The sequence below is a fragment of the Xiphophorus maculatus genome, chromosome 11, assembly GCF_002775205.1.
Source record: "Xiphophorus maculatus strain JP 163 A chromosome 11, X_maculatus-5.0-male, whole genome shotgun sequence".
Lineage (NCBI taxonomy): Eukaryota > Metazoa > Chordata > Actinopteri > Cyprinodontiformes > Poeciliidae > Xiphophorus > Xiphophorus maculatus.
The window spans coordinates 10,777,727-10,793,216 of record NC_036453.1 but is presented as its reverse complement, the minus strand read 5'-3'; the positions used below and the strand labels follow the sequence as shown (position 1 = coordinate 10,793,216).

At 36.5% G+C, this 15,490-nt stretch overlaps 1 protein-coding gene and 1 long non-coding RNA gene across 2 annotated transcripts; one reads left to right on the top strand and one right to left on the bottom strand.

Annotated features, from left to right (window-relative positions):
• Positions 1–1,365: 1,365 nt before the first annotated feature.
• LOC111610016 lies at positions 1,366–5,019 on the bottom strand. The gene is made up of 3 exons (XR_002753456.1): positions 4,833–5,019; positions 3,147–3,209; positions 1,366–2,475 (listed from the first exon to the last, which is right to left on the bottom strand). It is a non-coding gene; the product is annotated as an uncharacterized LOC111610016 (long non-coding RNA).
• A 5,454-nt stretch (positions 5,020–10,473) lies between these two features.
• On the top strand, positions 10,474–11,935 carry LOC102223801 (cornifelin homolog B-like). Its single transcript, XM_005800379.2, has 4 exons — positions 10,474–10,536; positions 10,979–11,098; positions 11,240–11,397; positions 11,508–11,935. The coding sequence occupies exons 2-4, from the start codon at positions 10,987–10,989 to the stop codon at positions 11,625–11,627; spliced, it is 390 nt and encodes a 129-aa protein (XP_005800436.1). The 5' UTR covers positions 10,474–10,536; positions 10,979–10,986; the 3' UTR covers positions 11,628–11,935.
• Positions 11,936–15,490: the final 3,555 nt, after the last annotated feature.

The following is a 15,490-nucleotide window of genomic DNA, read 5'->3' as shown; positions in this document are numbered from 1 at the left end:
ACAGGACTGGATTGCTGCTGAGTGGTCCAAAGTTGTGTTCTTTGATAAAAGTACATTTTGCATTTCCTTTGGAAGTCAAGGTTCCAGAAAGAGTCTGGAGAAAGAGAGGAGAGGCACAGGATCAATGTTGCTTGAGGTCCAGTTGAAAGTTTCCACAGTCACTGTTGGTTTGTGTTGCCATGTCATCTGCTGGTGTTGGTCCACTGTGTTTTCTGAGGTCCAAGGTCAACAAAGCCATCTACCATAAAGTTTTAGAGCACTTCATTCTTCCTGCTGCTGACCAACTTTACGGAGATGCAGATTTAATTTTCCAACAGGACGTAGCACCTACACAGAGGCCTGCAAACTCACCTGACCGTTGCCCCATAGAAAATCTATGGCATTTTGTAAAGAGGAAGACATGATGCACACCAGACCCAACAATTCAGAAGAGCTGAAGGTCACCATCAGAGCAACCTGGACTCTCATAACACCTGAGCAGTGCCACAGACTGACTGGCTTCATGTCACGCCGCATTGCTGCAGTAATCCAGGCAAAAGGAGCCCAAACTAAGCACTGAGTGCTGTAACATGCTCATATGTTTCAGTTGGCCAACATTTCTAAAATCCTTTTTTTTTTTGTATTTTTTTCTTGAGTAATATTGTAATTTCTTGAGATACTGAATTTGGATTTTTCATTAGTTGTGAGTTGTAATCATCAACATTAAAAGAAATAACCATTTGAAAAACATCAATCTGTGTGTAATGAACGATCATAATATACAAGTTTCACTTTTTGACTGGAATTACTGACATAAATCAACTTTTTTATTATATTCTAATTTTATGATATATTGAAGATTGGCATGAAGTCCTTTCAAGTGTTGGGCCTCTGGTCAGCGTCTGTAGAGCCTCTGAACACAGTTATCATGATATTGGCTATAAAATGTCCTTCATTATGTTACATCAGACCAACAGGGTCTTACCTGAGATGCTCAGTGGAGACTCTTAAGATGATATATTGCAAATGTAGCATTTGCCTATGTTATATATTTGTTCATATATTATTTGCAGGAGTACAAATTTTGGAAGATCGGAGAGAAACACAGTTGACATGCAGAAAACTATCATTTTACTGCTCCGGCAAACCTTCCTGTTAAGGTTTTATGTACTTGGTTAAATTAACAACCGCAAAATGAAAGTAGCATGCTAGCTCAACAAAAATAAATTCACGAAACTTGGCGGGGCACAATAAATAAACCAGTCAACCAACTGGATTTTCTTGCTGATTTGTACTTACTGACCACAGTGGTATTTTTAGCTTGACTATATTACATTATGGTATGATAATGCAAAAGCCATTTTATTTTGCGCTTGTCTTCATGTCTGTCTTACATCAGTCTCCCTAGATCTATCAAACACTTGTAGGTTTTGTGCGATTGCTTGGACAGAAATGCACTCCACACTTTCCAGGTTGTTTTTAATGACAAAAATGTAAAAATAAAAAAACTATTTTTTAAAAACAATTAAAAAATATATATTGGCAGTTCCCTTCCCCATATAATAATGTGCTACTTTCCAAATAAAATATATTAGTTACAGGTTGTAACGGGAAAAATCTTGTGCAGCTGAACATCCACTTATGGCCACTAGATGTCAGTGTTTTAATCTCTAGTAAATTGAAATGTGTTCACATATAAATGTTTCCCCCCCTGAAACTATGGGTGTCACTGCCACTGCCTTAAGGTTGCAGGGTGAAGCTAGTGTGTCTTAGTTGGAAAACAGTCAAATACAAACTATTGACTTCAGGTGATGTATTTAATAAAGGCTGATGGCTGTCTCCTGTAGTCTCAGTACTTAAATCAAGTGCTTAATCTAATATCCTTAAACATAGACTTTCTCTTAAACTAGATAGTGCTGATGTTAGGAATAACCAAACATTAGCCTTCAGGTGTTTTTCAAACCTCAAAACCACAAATTTACCAACAAGTCTGGAACCCTGACTATAGTGTTGCCTAAATTTCCGCTATTACAGGTAATACTGCAACTTTAAACCTTCCAGGTTGTCTACATGTGAGGCGACAGTCAGATGCACTGAAACACACCTTCTGTCTCTCTGCTTCTATTTTTGCTGTGAAGGCACCTTGAGGGGTCTGCTTTCCCTCTTCATTGTTCGTCTTTCTGTCGGTTTCCTTCTTCCTCCTGGAGACGACGGTGTACCGCCTGATCCTCAGGCCTTTCAAGACAGCACCATGGTTTTCTTGTGAACTAGAAGGAGACTGTCCAAGAGCAGAAAACTGCCGTCCTGTTCTTCCGTCCTCCAGCAGTCCTTCGCGGGCCAACCGGGCTGCGGTCAGGAAAGAGTCCGTCTGGCTTTGTGTTGATGAAGGAGGCCTCGGTTTGACCAATGTCAAGCTGTAGCCGTTTGGATCCCTGCTGCACTCCATCTTTCCTGCTGTTTAGGGTCAAGTTCTGGGCTGCTGAGGTCCAAGAAATGCTGCTTAGACAAAGAAGAAATGTACAGATCAGCAGGTAACGATTATACTTTTTCCTAGCAGAGCAAACCTTGTTCACTAACAGTGAACAAGGTTTTATTTATCTTTGATAAAAGATTGGGAGTTTAATAATCTAACTTTTATCTCATGTATAAATAAATATTTTCTCAAAACATCTCCATAGGTTTTTTACCCAATGAAATGTCCTCTGGGTCATCTTCTTTCTGGCTGTTTTATCACTTCAATCCATTTTAACAACGCCTTTGTGCCTCTAAAATACTTTCTCATTTTTGCACATTTTAAATGCACGTTCTGTGTGATCTAATGGAAAATATTTCTGTCAATCTGCATTTTTTCTCTGTTTCTGGCCAAATTTTACTCCTTCAAAAGCTAAATTTCATTAAGTGCTGTAACCTGCTGTTACTTTCTCCAATATTTGCAGCTATGCTTTAATTTTGCAGTGTATTTTTTGCTTTTGTTTAGAACAACTTTCTCTATTATGTTGTTTTTAGCAACACTTTCTAAAGTATTTGTGCCCCAATTATTTAAGATTTAGGTTGTAGGTTAACTTTTCTCCACTAGCAGGAGACAAATCCCCTGGTATGCTACATAAGAATCCGAGTAAAGCTTTCCACTGAATCTCTTACATAAGTGCAGGCAGTTTAAATCTTACCCTTTTGGTGGCTGCAGGCTCCTTATTGTCCTTCAGCCCCAGACTCCAGATTTCCTAAACAAGCTTCAGAAAAAGACATAAAAGGAAGAAGAAATGCCTTAACAACAATTCAATAAGCACAATCTTGTTGGATTTTAATGCTTTGGTTGTTTTGTGCAAAGAAATTCCTTCAAAACATGTTGAAAACTAAAGCATTGCTGAAAGCAAACGTTGAAATAATCTTTGCAGGAATTTCATTTTAACTTAAACATGTTTAAAAATACCTGACAGCTTAAAACTGTCCCTAATAATATTTTATTGTCACAAAAGTCACTGTAGGTCTCAAAGAAATTATATGATATATTTGTTCGTATTTTTTTTTTTTTTGCAGGATTATTTTTCTCTGTATTTTGAATATAGCAATAGTTTAAACGGGGACTTGATGGTAATAAAGGGATTATAAAATGACTGCAAACTAACAGGTTCAATCCATAAAAGCCCCGTCTTGCAGCTTATAGAACTTTTAGGGGTAAAGTGATGCCCAGGGTTTATTGAGTGTCGGTATTTGCCTGCACACAGAGCAGTCACTAAGTTTTTGTCTTAGAAGGGAAATGTTGCAACTTTTTTCTGCATGAAAAACAAAAAGTTTGTTCTCAATGTTTCTCTGTTTTAAAAAAACCCTCTAAGATAGATAGCAGTTCAACATATTCAGGGACAGCTATGCTCAGTTCATGTTCATGGAAAAACTGCATCACTGAGTTGGAAAAATTGATAAATTGGGTTTTAGGCTGGTCATTCTAGTGAGAGGCTTCATATTCTGGAGGTAGCCTGGCGTTTAGCTGCTGCTCCTCATCCAAAAGGCTCAGTGAAAGGTGGTCCATGCGTTTCTCCTCCTGGAGGTTTTCTGGGAAGTCTTTGGGTCAAACCCAGGAACTTGGTGTTCCTTCTGACCTAGTGCTTTAAATTGATCTCAGATTCAGATGTTGAGCTCATTGTTTCCTAATTACCTCTAAAAGACTAACCTAAGTCAAAAGGTGAAGGTTTTGAGAGAACTTAAAAGCAAAGACTACTTAGGAAGCAGCAACAAGAAGGATCAAATACTCTCTACTGAAACTGATTGCAAGGACTCAAATAAAGGCAGAATGCAGGCACTGTATGGAAGGAGCACTTAAAGAAAATCACAGTAAGCTACGTAAAACTAACCAGGAACAGAGTTAGAAATAAAGATCAAGAAATTCCTGAAAATCAACCATGTTTAATCTGTGTTTTTCTTATACAATCGCTTTGAACAAGAACATCATTCAGCTGGTATGCGGATGTCAGCATTTTTTCAGCCAATCTTGAGACGTCTTCAGTTGCAAGAAAGACCAGATTCTGCTCTTCTTTTTAATCTCAGATGCCTATTGTTTCCTTGTTTCACCATCCAAAAGAAATATGGATGGTATTTTCATTGAGCATCAGTTATCTTTTTAACAGCTGATTGGTGTTTTATTGCAAAACCCAACACACACACGCACACGCACATTTTCTTATCATAAAAGCAAAAAAAAAAAAAAATCAAAAACAAAAAACAAACCTTTAAACTAGAATAATGTCCACTTCTTCTTTTTTTCTGAATTTATCTCCATTTCTTTTACCAGAGCCACAAAAAATGAAGTTAGAAATAAAAAGCAGATCTGCTGCATGCATCGTTTAATTGAAACTTACCTGATTTCAGTTGCTTCCTGATCAGTTTTCAGGATATCTCGTCGCGTGGACCTTGACTCCTGCTCTACTTCACTTCTAGCTCTCTGCTCACAGCCAGATGTCAGCTGCCTGGTCTTTCTATGCACAGTTCAGTCGGTTCATCTGCGGTGGATACAACAGGCTGGCTGCTGAACATGTGGCCTGACTGTGTGTGTATGAGAGAGAGTGTGTGTGTATTTAGTGACGACACTCCCGAGAACTTGCCCCAGTTTCCATCATCCTCCTATGTTCAGTACATTGCAACATCTTGATACAATTTGCTGGCGTACAACTCTTTTCTCTTGCTGTGCTGCCATCTGTTTTTCATTTCAAAGTCCCGTTGGCTGCTTAGAGAAGCCGATAGCTGCTGAGTCAAACCACGGCTAAAGAATGTTAACTTGTCAGCAACTTAGAGCTGAACATTCCTGACCTAAATTTAAGCTTCTGACAAGAAAGTTGTATAGAAACATGACTGTCAGTAATTATTCACTCAGTGACAGTTGGTATTAATTCTTGTTCTTTGTTGAAATCGTACTATTTTTTAATCTCTATGACTTTTCCTTTTTTTTCTTTTTTTTGGAAAAACATCAAGAATTGCCAACAAGTGTTTGTGATAGCTGCCTTTGAAATCTGTCAACTGGCCCACTCTTCTTTAAAGAACTGTTTTAATTTAGCCACATTCAAGGATTTTTCATGTAGAAATGGTCTCTTTAAAGTCATTACACATAATTTAAACTTTGACTAGGACACTTCAAAATTGTCTTTTTGGAGCAATTGTGAGGTAAACTCGCTGGAATGCCATTGGTCATTGTTGCTGTCGTGTGAACTTGGTGTGCTTAAGCTTGGTGGTTACCTGGTTTCTATTTCACATAGGGTTAGGTTGGTTTGGGTAGCATTTTTTCTTTTAATAAATCATTATTTAAAAAAAAAGATTTATTTCTCCACATGTTAGGATTGGTGACAAACTGGTGACTCTTTAGCGGAATCACCAGTTTGTTTCGCCGTTGGTCTGGACTGCAAATGACGGATTAAATTTTTTTTTAGAGACCAGTAAAAACACAGCTAACATCTTCTAAAACTAATAAAGTACACCAGTTTTTTAGTCCCTGTTTTGTCAGAAACTCTTATTTCTTTCAATAATTGAAGACCATAATTGCCTAGTTTGGTGGTACTTTTTGTGAATGTAAAAATGTAAGTCTGAATGTATAACAGTAACTGTTTTGTGCATGATTTTTAGTTGTAATGCTCACTGACCTTAAAAATGACTTTAATATTTGCTGAAATAAGCTTGAAGCATTCAGCCCCAGGCATGTACTGATATTATAATAACACTTAGTGACTGTAAGGGCCTGTGGTTAGGTGTTAGCAGAAATATTAAGCTGTATATCACCAGCACAATGCAATTCTGAATTAATCTGAGCTAAAGAAAGCATGCAGGTAATATAAATCATATAAACCCTGAGAAACAACACAAAGCAACTCATTTTTAAAATGTAATGTTTTCTCACCAAAATATCACTTCAGATGTAGACAGGAGTGGCAAAATAGGAGACAATTTTAATTCCAGTAATCCAACTATTACTGTCAACTGGTCTAAGGTGAATATGCATTTAGTTGCATAGATAAAATTCAGAATTATTACTCAACAAACAATTACTCAAAAATCAACTGCACATGACATGGACTTTAAATTCAACCATGGTTTTTACATTTTGAACAGTTCAGACGTGTTCAGTCTAAAAGAGATGTCTGTAAAATCACTTTGTCTTTTTTCCAGCCTCTGCATGAATCTTGTTTAACCCTTTGCTTTCCTTCAGCAGGCCATGGAAGCAGGTCCGGGTTGTAGTCCGCCACGTTGTACGCACTGCACTGTTTGCAGGTGTTGCACACGTAGCCCTGCAATATTTAAAGAGTACACCTAATCATTTTGTCATTGACCCCAAAAGGTCATTCTCACATGGAGAGCCGACGCTGCCCCTCTCTTCCCTCTGGAATAAAGTTCACAGACTGGAAGTTCCAACAGGATGAGACTCTCTCTTATCGTGGCCATCAGTTGAGGTCACAGGCAGAGGGAGAGCGTCAAAAAGCAGTTATCAGTACAATTCACAGATGGTGCTGTCAGCATAGTACAGTACCTCCAGATCTGCTGCTGACACAACTAGAAGAACATAAAACTGCACTTTATTTAGTAATCTGAGTTAAAACTATTGTATTCTATCTTTATAGTGACAGAGTCAAATTCTGTCCAAAGCCTTTTATCTGTATTTGTAGGGGTTAAGATGAATATGCATTTAGTTGCATATTCACCTTAACCCTTTTTGGGGCTATATGGATTTCAGCCCCAAATAACTGAAATCCACTAATACATAAGACCCCAAGTACACCTCAATACACATTACTGCACACAGTGAAAACTGAAAACACAGGGTGTCTTTATATCCTTACAAAGTCTTAAATTGATGTATCTAAAAATTAAGAACTTGAAATGTCTTAAATTCATTGCGGGGGAAAAATGGCCTTAAATATGTTAATCACAGATCTTACGTTTTATTGTGGCAGGACTATTTAATCTAATATTTTCTGTGTAGTTTCCTTTTGTTGTGCAAGACTGCACCGTTGTACAAAACCTTTGAGTCACATGCAGACGTCTTCGCTTTGTTCTGTGACTCAAGGTGATTGTAGCTACCGCTAACTAGCTGCTAATACACCCAGCAAGGGTAAAGCTAGTAGCTAGCTTATTTATGTCCATCATGGGTAGGTGCAAATTTATCATCAGTTGGCTGAATGATTTCATATTAGCCATTGGCTCACTTCTGTTGCCAACATATACTATTTATTTATTTGCACTTTTCTTTTGTACTTTTCTGTCACAACAGAGTTCTTAAATGTCATTTATAATGGTCATAGAAACATCTTAAACCTATAGAAACCCTGGTCTTAGCACTACCACAGAAGCTAATATCTACAGTCTTATCTTTGCTCTTACGGGTTGTCAAGAAAAATAAATGCTGCTCCTGGATTGGCTGGTTTGCAAACGCCGGCCAATAGTCTGTCAGGTAGCATTAGGACCAGGCATTTCAGCTTTCCAATCTGCATTTACTTTTGAGTAATTTCATGAATAGGTTACTTTTTCATGAAAAAGTTCTTTACATTTCACCTCCAAATTCTTTTAACTAGGCAGATCACATGCGCTACCTTCTTACTCAAACCGTACGATTGTGAACAAACAATAATGTACGGCCAAGTAATTGGCGAAAAACGAGCCAAATTCAAATCAAAACCAATTTTAATTGACGCTGTTTAGAATTGTGTCTAAACAAGCAATGTTTAGACACATTGCTTGTTTTCTTGTTTTTAAAAACCTGTTTGAAATAAACTACATAAAAAATCTAAATAGGTGAATTTGTGAATAAGTGGTGGTCCACTGTGCTAGTAGATTCAAAATGATTCTGAGTCCTTGTTGCTGAGGTTACAGCTGACTTCCTGTAATCTGTGGTGACACAGCTTCTCACCTTATCACTGTGGCTGAGCTCAGGCCTCCTGCTGAGAATGACCAGCTGCATGTATCTGTGTATTTTATCCATGATCTTAATCACATTTCATTTCAAGTGTAGCAGCATTCAAGTACCGAGAAGCAGAGGAGGAGTGGAAGTTTGCTTCAAATGCCAGGAATCCAGATCTCAGTTTACTCATAGAAAAGCAGAAGAAAAGCACAGTGCAAAGTTTTTTTTTTTTTTTTTTTACATCTGCGTCGATATTGTGATTACTGTACTGTAGGTAAACTTTCTGCATAAGAAAACATGAAAGAGCGTCACTTTTCTACATAATGTCTCTCTGATTGAAGCCACAAAAATACAAGCAAAGCAGAAATGAGTCAAGGATAAAAACGACTACTGTGCAAATTATTGATGATGATAAATGACTGAAGCACTGCTTTCTGACTTTCATCTTTTAATAAGCACATCATTTCAGTTTTTCTTCTCAATGTTCCAGACTTTAGCTGCCACTGGCTGTGTGATAAGACGCCTCCAGTGTCAAACAGGAATGAATGCAGGTAGTTTCTGTTGCTACGAAGATGTAAATCTCACTTTTGTCTTTAGCTGTTTTTCCTTTATGTCATTGTGTTATCTGACATGTTCTCCGTGGCTCCAGATGACAGCTGGTCTATTATTCTCTCTGATTTCCATCAGCAGTTTTCAGTTTTGCGTACCTAAAGACGTGTGTGTTTTTGTCTGAGCATTGTTCTCTAATGTTCACAGCGGGCTGGATGTGGTCAGAGGTTTGTGGCATGTGCTGTGTCACATTAAGAGGTCTGTGGATGGAAACAGTTTAAATTTTGGGAGAGGTCTTTAAGGGCTGGTTGTGATAAAGTATTGATTTATCCCAGCCTTCCTCAGATTTTTCAGACATGAAAAAATATATTCACTTGTCAGTATTACACTTGTAGGATTGTAAAAAAGTGGATCACCCAAAATATCAATATCAGGTATTGGTTCTATACTAGTGTGGTAAGATCGATGATTTTGTTGATACCCTCTTGAAGTTTTTATTTTGTATTGTAGTTTCTCAAATCCTCCTCAAAAGGTTTTGTTTTGATTCGCTCCCAAACACTTTGCATGTTAAGTTTTAGGGGGAAAGAAGCACACAAATGTACCTATTGTTTCTGTTTATCATGTTAACATGCTGTTAAGTCTGCTGTTAAAGTCTATAAAAATAGGAATAATAAAAAAAACAAGTTAAAACTGTTTTAGTGCCTTTACTTTTTTTATTTTGCCAATATGGCTCACCATCTGGTGTACCATGAATTTTGGGTGTCAGGAACACTTAGAAATTTTCTTTTCTATTGCTAACACAATAAGGAAATTTGTAAATAGAACTAAATATTATTATTATTATTTTTATTATTATTATTATTATTTTGTTTATCAAGCTCTTCATGTTTTGATGGGTTATGAAATTAAAAGTATCAGCTTTTTGCCTAATGGTGGCTGTTTATGGTCGTGGTGCCAGAAGAGTTGCTGGGTGTTGACATGTTGCTCTACAGGAAAAATTGCTTTGTCATTTCCAAATGAAAGAGAAATTTCATGTGGGAATATTTGTGAGCTATTTTCTTTCACTTATTTAAATAAAACAAAATCAGTCAAACTACGTCTCACGGTTGTTTATTATTACTGTAGCATCGGTTTTGGTAAAATGTCTCTCATGATTCGCTCCGATGAAATGCTTTTGGCCTCGGAGGTGAAAAGTTCATTCACGACTCATCTTTGTAGGTTTCCTGTTTATTTTATGATGTTTCGCCGTTATTTAACCAGGAAACACTAACTGAGGTTCTCTCTCTGACAAGAATATGCTTGAAAATAATCTCTTTCTCTCGCTGACAGTCCCAGTTCAATACACTATAAAGTAAAAGGAAATTCTTTCCAAAAGTTTTGGTGGATCAGAAAAGCAGAACTACACCAGACGTAGAACCAGACATGGCTCAACACCCATTACTTCTTGCCAGAAGTTAAAAATAAACACTTTGTTTTAGACGTATACAAATTATCAGATCACCTGAAGGAACCGGTGTGTCTGGTTGGTTTACTTCTCCATCCTGGAACTTATTGCTGATCTGACTCAAGTTCAAGCTATTCAAAGCAGAGATCAGCTGTGAGAAGACGCTCAACCCAGAGCTCAGGCACAACAGGTAAGACATCAACTTTCTGATCAGTTGCTGCAACAACCTAAATATTATAGTCTTATTATGGAGAAGTTCACTTAACATTCAAAGAAAAATTATGTACCTAGCATATGCTTCGTTTTATTCATTTAAAGATACATAGGATTGTTTTTCTTCCTATAAGTTATCAATATCAGTGTGGCAATTAGATGATGCACTGTAAAATCCAACCTGATGAGTTGCTTCTAATATTGAATTTTGTTGTCCCCTTTAAAACCAAATCACATTAATTTCAAAATCCTGCTGAAACTTTTTGTTGGTGTTTAAGCGGCCATTTACATAGAAAGTGAAAGCAAAGAGCATTCCTTTGGGTAGTTACAAAGCAACTACACAAAATTATTCATAATTATTCATTATTGGTATGTCTTTGGGTATACGAACGGGTATGTTTTTCTCTCTCCTCTTTTAGACTTTATCATGACAACAACAGTAGTAATTCAGCAACCGCCACCTACACAAGTGGTCGAGATCATGAACCCACGAGAGTGGAGTTCGGGATTGTTTGATTGTCTCGATGATATAAAAACATGTAAGTAAAGTTGCTGAGGTTAAGACATTAAAGACACATTCAGAGACTTCCTCATTGATGCGATTCTATAGCAACTGTTTAACAACGGTTCATAATTGTGTATTTTTCCTCTATTTTATTTTTATTTATTCATCTTTCAAGGCTGCTTTGCGTACTGGTGTTTCCCCTGCTTCGCATGCAAAACCTCTAAAGACTACGGCGAGCATCTCTGTCTCCCCCTGCTGGATATGTTTGGTTGGTGCGTCCCACCCATCACTCTGGCCATGAGGGTCTCCATGCGACACCGCTATGGCATCGATGTAAGTTGTCAGTTGAAAAATAGACAAAGGCGTTATTCTATTTCCTTCATATTATTAATACCGTGTTCAAAAAAAGCATTTATTGAATTTCAAAGCGCTTTAATCCTCAGGGCTCCCTTCCTAACGACTGTGTGCTGTCCAGCTTCTGTACCGTCTGCATCTGGTGTCAGATGGCCAGGGAGATAGACAAGAGGAATGCCCCGGTCATGATCTCAGCCAAAACCGCATAACCTCCAAACCACCACCTGGGCTGATACGTGTTCTGGTGCTGGGGATACTGAAGAATATCTATGTTTCTAAATCAGCATAGAGAACCTTAATCATGCAGAGCAATATGATCTTGATTAAAACTTTAGGAATAAAGGCCAATGGATTTGGGTGAAATCCAAAAACATTGTTTACTAACGGGGTTTTGTTTGTATAACTAAAATACAACTGTACCAGTTTTTATGTCTTCTTTGTAGAATATCTATCTATCTATCTATCTATCTATCTATCTATCTATCTATCTATCTATCTATCTATCTATCTATCTATCTATCTATCTATCTATCTATCTATCTATCTATCTATCTATCTATCTATCTATCTATCTATCTATCTATCTATCTATCTATCTATCTATCTATCTATCTATCTATCTATCTATCTATCTATCTATCTATCTATCTATCTATCTATCTATCTATCTATCTATCTATCTATCTATCTATCTATCTATCTATCTATCTATCTATCTATCTATCTATCTATCTATCTATCTATCTATCTATCTATCTATCTATCTATCTATCTGTCTGTCTGTCTGTCTGTCTGTATATATATTTATACATATGCTGGAAATAACAAGACAATAAAAACAGCAATAGAAATCAGAGATAAATGTGTATTTTTCCAAGTGAATTTTATTTTCTTCATAGAGATTCTGCAAGTATTTTGTGTGATTTTGGCAGATTAAACCTTTATATATATATATATATATATATATATATACTGTATGTGTGTGTGTGGGGGGTGTATATACTATTACTATTACTGTTTTTATTGTCTTGCTATTTCCAGTCACTAGATGTCCCTATTGTCCACTCTCTCCTAAGCCTCAGTACTTGCTACCTCCTTTTTTTTACTTCAACCTGCAACATATGTCTTTATTTTTTTTCCAATAAAGGTAAAATAAATAACCAAAATTAACGTGTGTAATGTATTTCTCTTACTTTGAAGACATGTTTAATTAATTACCAATATGGATGTAATACATCCAGGTTAGCGAGATATTGAGGTATGGAAGCCTTTAAGTCACACACCATGCCATGGTTTAAAATATCTAATTTGTTGGGGAAAAAAGCTTACCGTAAATACATTAATCACACGTCTTAAATACTGTTGTGGCAGGACTATTTAATGTAATATTGTCTGTGTAGTTTCCTTTTTTCTCACTGGACTTCACTGTTGAGCAAAACTTTGAGTCATGTGCAGATATCCTCACTTTGTTCTCAAAGTGCTTGCAAATAACTGTTAATACACCCTGCAAGGATGAAGCTAGCTAGTTTATTTATGTCCATCAGGGTTTTCTCCAGTGTATTATAAGCCTGGCGGCCCGCCATGCTTCACTAGCCCCCCACCAGGCTATGTGTTGCTTGTTTTTGTTTTTAGGAAAATAATAATGTAATAGTAAAGTTTATGTGTTAGTGGTTAACGAACCAGCGCTAACCTCATCATGCAGGTTCAGCCCGGTGAGGAGCTTTCGCGCTCGCCTGGTAGTCACGCATCACGCTGGTTTTATATTATTTTATTATCATTTTTCCGGTTACACGAAGCATCAAACCTTATCAAATGCTTTGTCTACTTAGTCAGCCAGAGTTGATGCGCGCGGCCTCGCAGAGATCAGAAAATCTCATTCCTTAAAGTTCGAACAAACCAAAACAGTTTCTGTGGCCCGTATTAAAAACCCAACAGACACGAAATGGAAGAGCCACTAAAGCCACATTAGCAGCATTGAGTTAAGTCTCCTGTTTGTTACGCAGGGCCGGTACAAGGCTGTATGAGGCCGTGAGCAGAATTTTACTTAGGGGCCCCTCTTCCTGCTAAAAACATCAGCACATCTAACAGCTTCTGTGTTAGATTTAATTTGGGAGAAGGGGGATAGTTTAATTGACCAACCTAAAAACAATCAATTATAATTGCAGTTTACTAATTTGTATTTGTGAACAAACAGATCTCAAACTCAAAGATCAAATTCATAGCATCAGATTGTTGCTATGGTAACAAAATAATCTAACTATGAATATTGTTCTTTGAACTTTTACAAAGCAAGCTTGCCAGCTCCATAAAATCTTACTTAAACAATTTAAAATGTTTGAATTTATGTATGCTGAAACCATTAAATCAAACCTAGCAGCCTTGATAATCTCAATAAACAAATGTTACATTTATGTATCTGTGGTCTGTGTTAAAATATTAGCATTTATGGGCCCCTGAAGCCCTAGAGGCTTTATGCCACTGACTTAATTTGGATTAAACAGAAGTGCAAATAATTAATATTCATTTTAATTATATTTTTTGATTAGTTGTTTTTAAGACTAGTTGTAGGTTTAAATAGCATTTCACTGGTGATGTATTCCAGTAACATGTAATTACCCAGTAATATTTTTACATTTCCTGCTTACTTAACATCTTTTAATACAAGAACATGGTGGACCAGTAGTGGACTGACTCGCCGTCCTGACTCGCCGCCCCGACCACTGGACTTAGCAAGTTTTGTGGGGGAAACGCTGCGTCCATTATGGGTAAGTGCAAATCTATCACCAGTGGGCTGGACAATGTTCATCTTTGCCATTTTCTCTCTTCTGTTACCAAATGATATGATGTGTTTGTTTATGACATTCTTTTGTACATTTCTACCACAATACAGGTTTTAAATTCCATACATTAAAAACCCTAACCCTGAACAGAAATAAAATTCCTGGACTGGCGGCTTTTACTATCTCATATATGTTTAGGTTTAGCTTGCCTAAATCACACTAAATGCTTGTAAAAACAATCTGGAAAAATGTAGAAAAATAAAAAAAGAAGCTAAAACTTTAATATTTCTGATTTATTTTACTGCTATGTTTTTATCATGTCTTGCTGTTTCCAGTCACCAGATGTCTCTAGTTATCCACCTTCTCCTCAGTACTTATTGTATTGTATAAACAGTAAAGATTTAAATATTAATCTAAAATATATTTAGCAGATTTAGATCAGATGTAGCTTTATTTGTCAAATTTGTTCCAAACAAAAGTTTCACAATTTTCTCAATCATTTAAATTATTAGTGTATATGAAAAGGAAAATAAAAGTTGTTCTTTCTCATAAATATATATCTAGGAAAGAATATGACCCAAGAGAAGTTACAAACCAAATGGTAACTTTACCTGGTGTTGTCATATCTTGTTTCTAATATCAGTACAGTAAATTACTGATAAATCTAAATGAATAAAGAAGAAGTGAATAACATTTTCTGTGAAGTCTAATTACAAAACCAATTGGATTTTGTAATCTAATTAAAGTTAAAAGTCAAAGGTTTAAACTTTGATTGTAAACCTTCAAAGTATTAAAGATTTAAACTCCTTCAAAAATGTTGAAGAAGTTTAAACCTTAGACATTTAGTTTGGCTGACTCTTACCTTTTGAACTGAACATCATGATGGGATTGGTGGAGCTGTCTGAGGCCTTCACATTGAAGATGATAGGAGTTTATTAATCAGGTAACTACGACGACGTATTACGGTCCTTGTATATAGAAAAAGAGGAGGAGTACATTTCTGCTAAAGAACTCAGAAATCTTGAGATTAATGTTAAAAATGTTCTAGAAAAAAGTCTGATTTTCTCAAAGGCTCAAAAGTTGAAAGTTTTTGACTTTTGAATCTTTTGAGCCTTCACTCTTTAAGGATGGAATGTTTTCCTGATTAAAGAATAAACACTTCTTTGGTAATACGATGTTATCATATTTGGCATCTTACATGGGGGCAGGACCACAAAACTGAAAAGGTTTGACTTTTCCCAGTACAACAGTATGAAGAAATCTGACACTGCAGGAAGCAAAAACAATGAGGA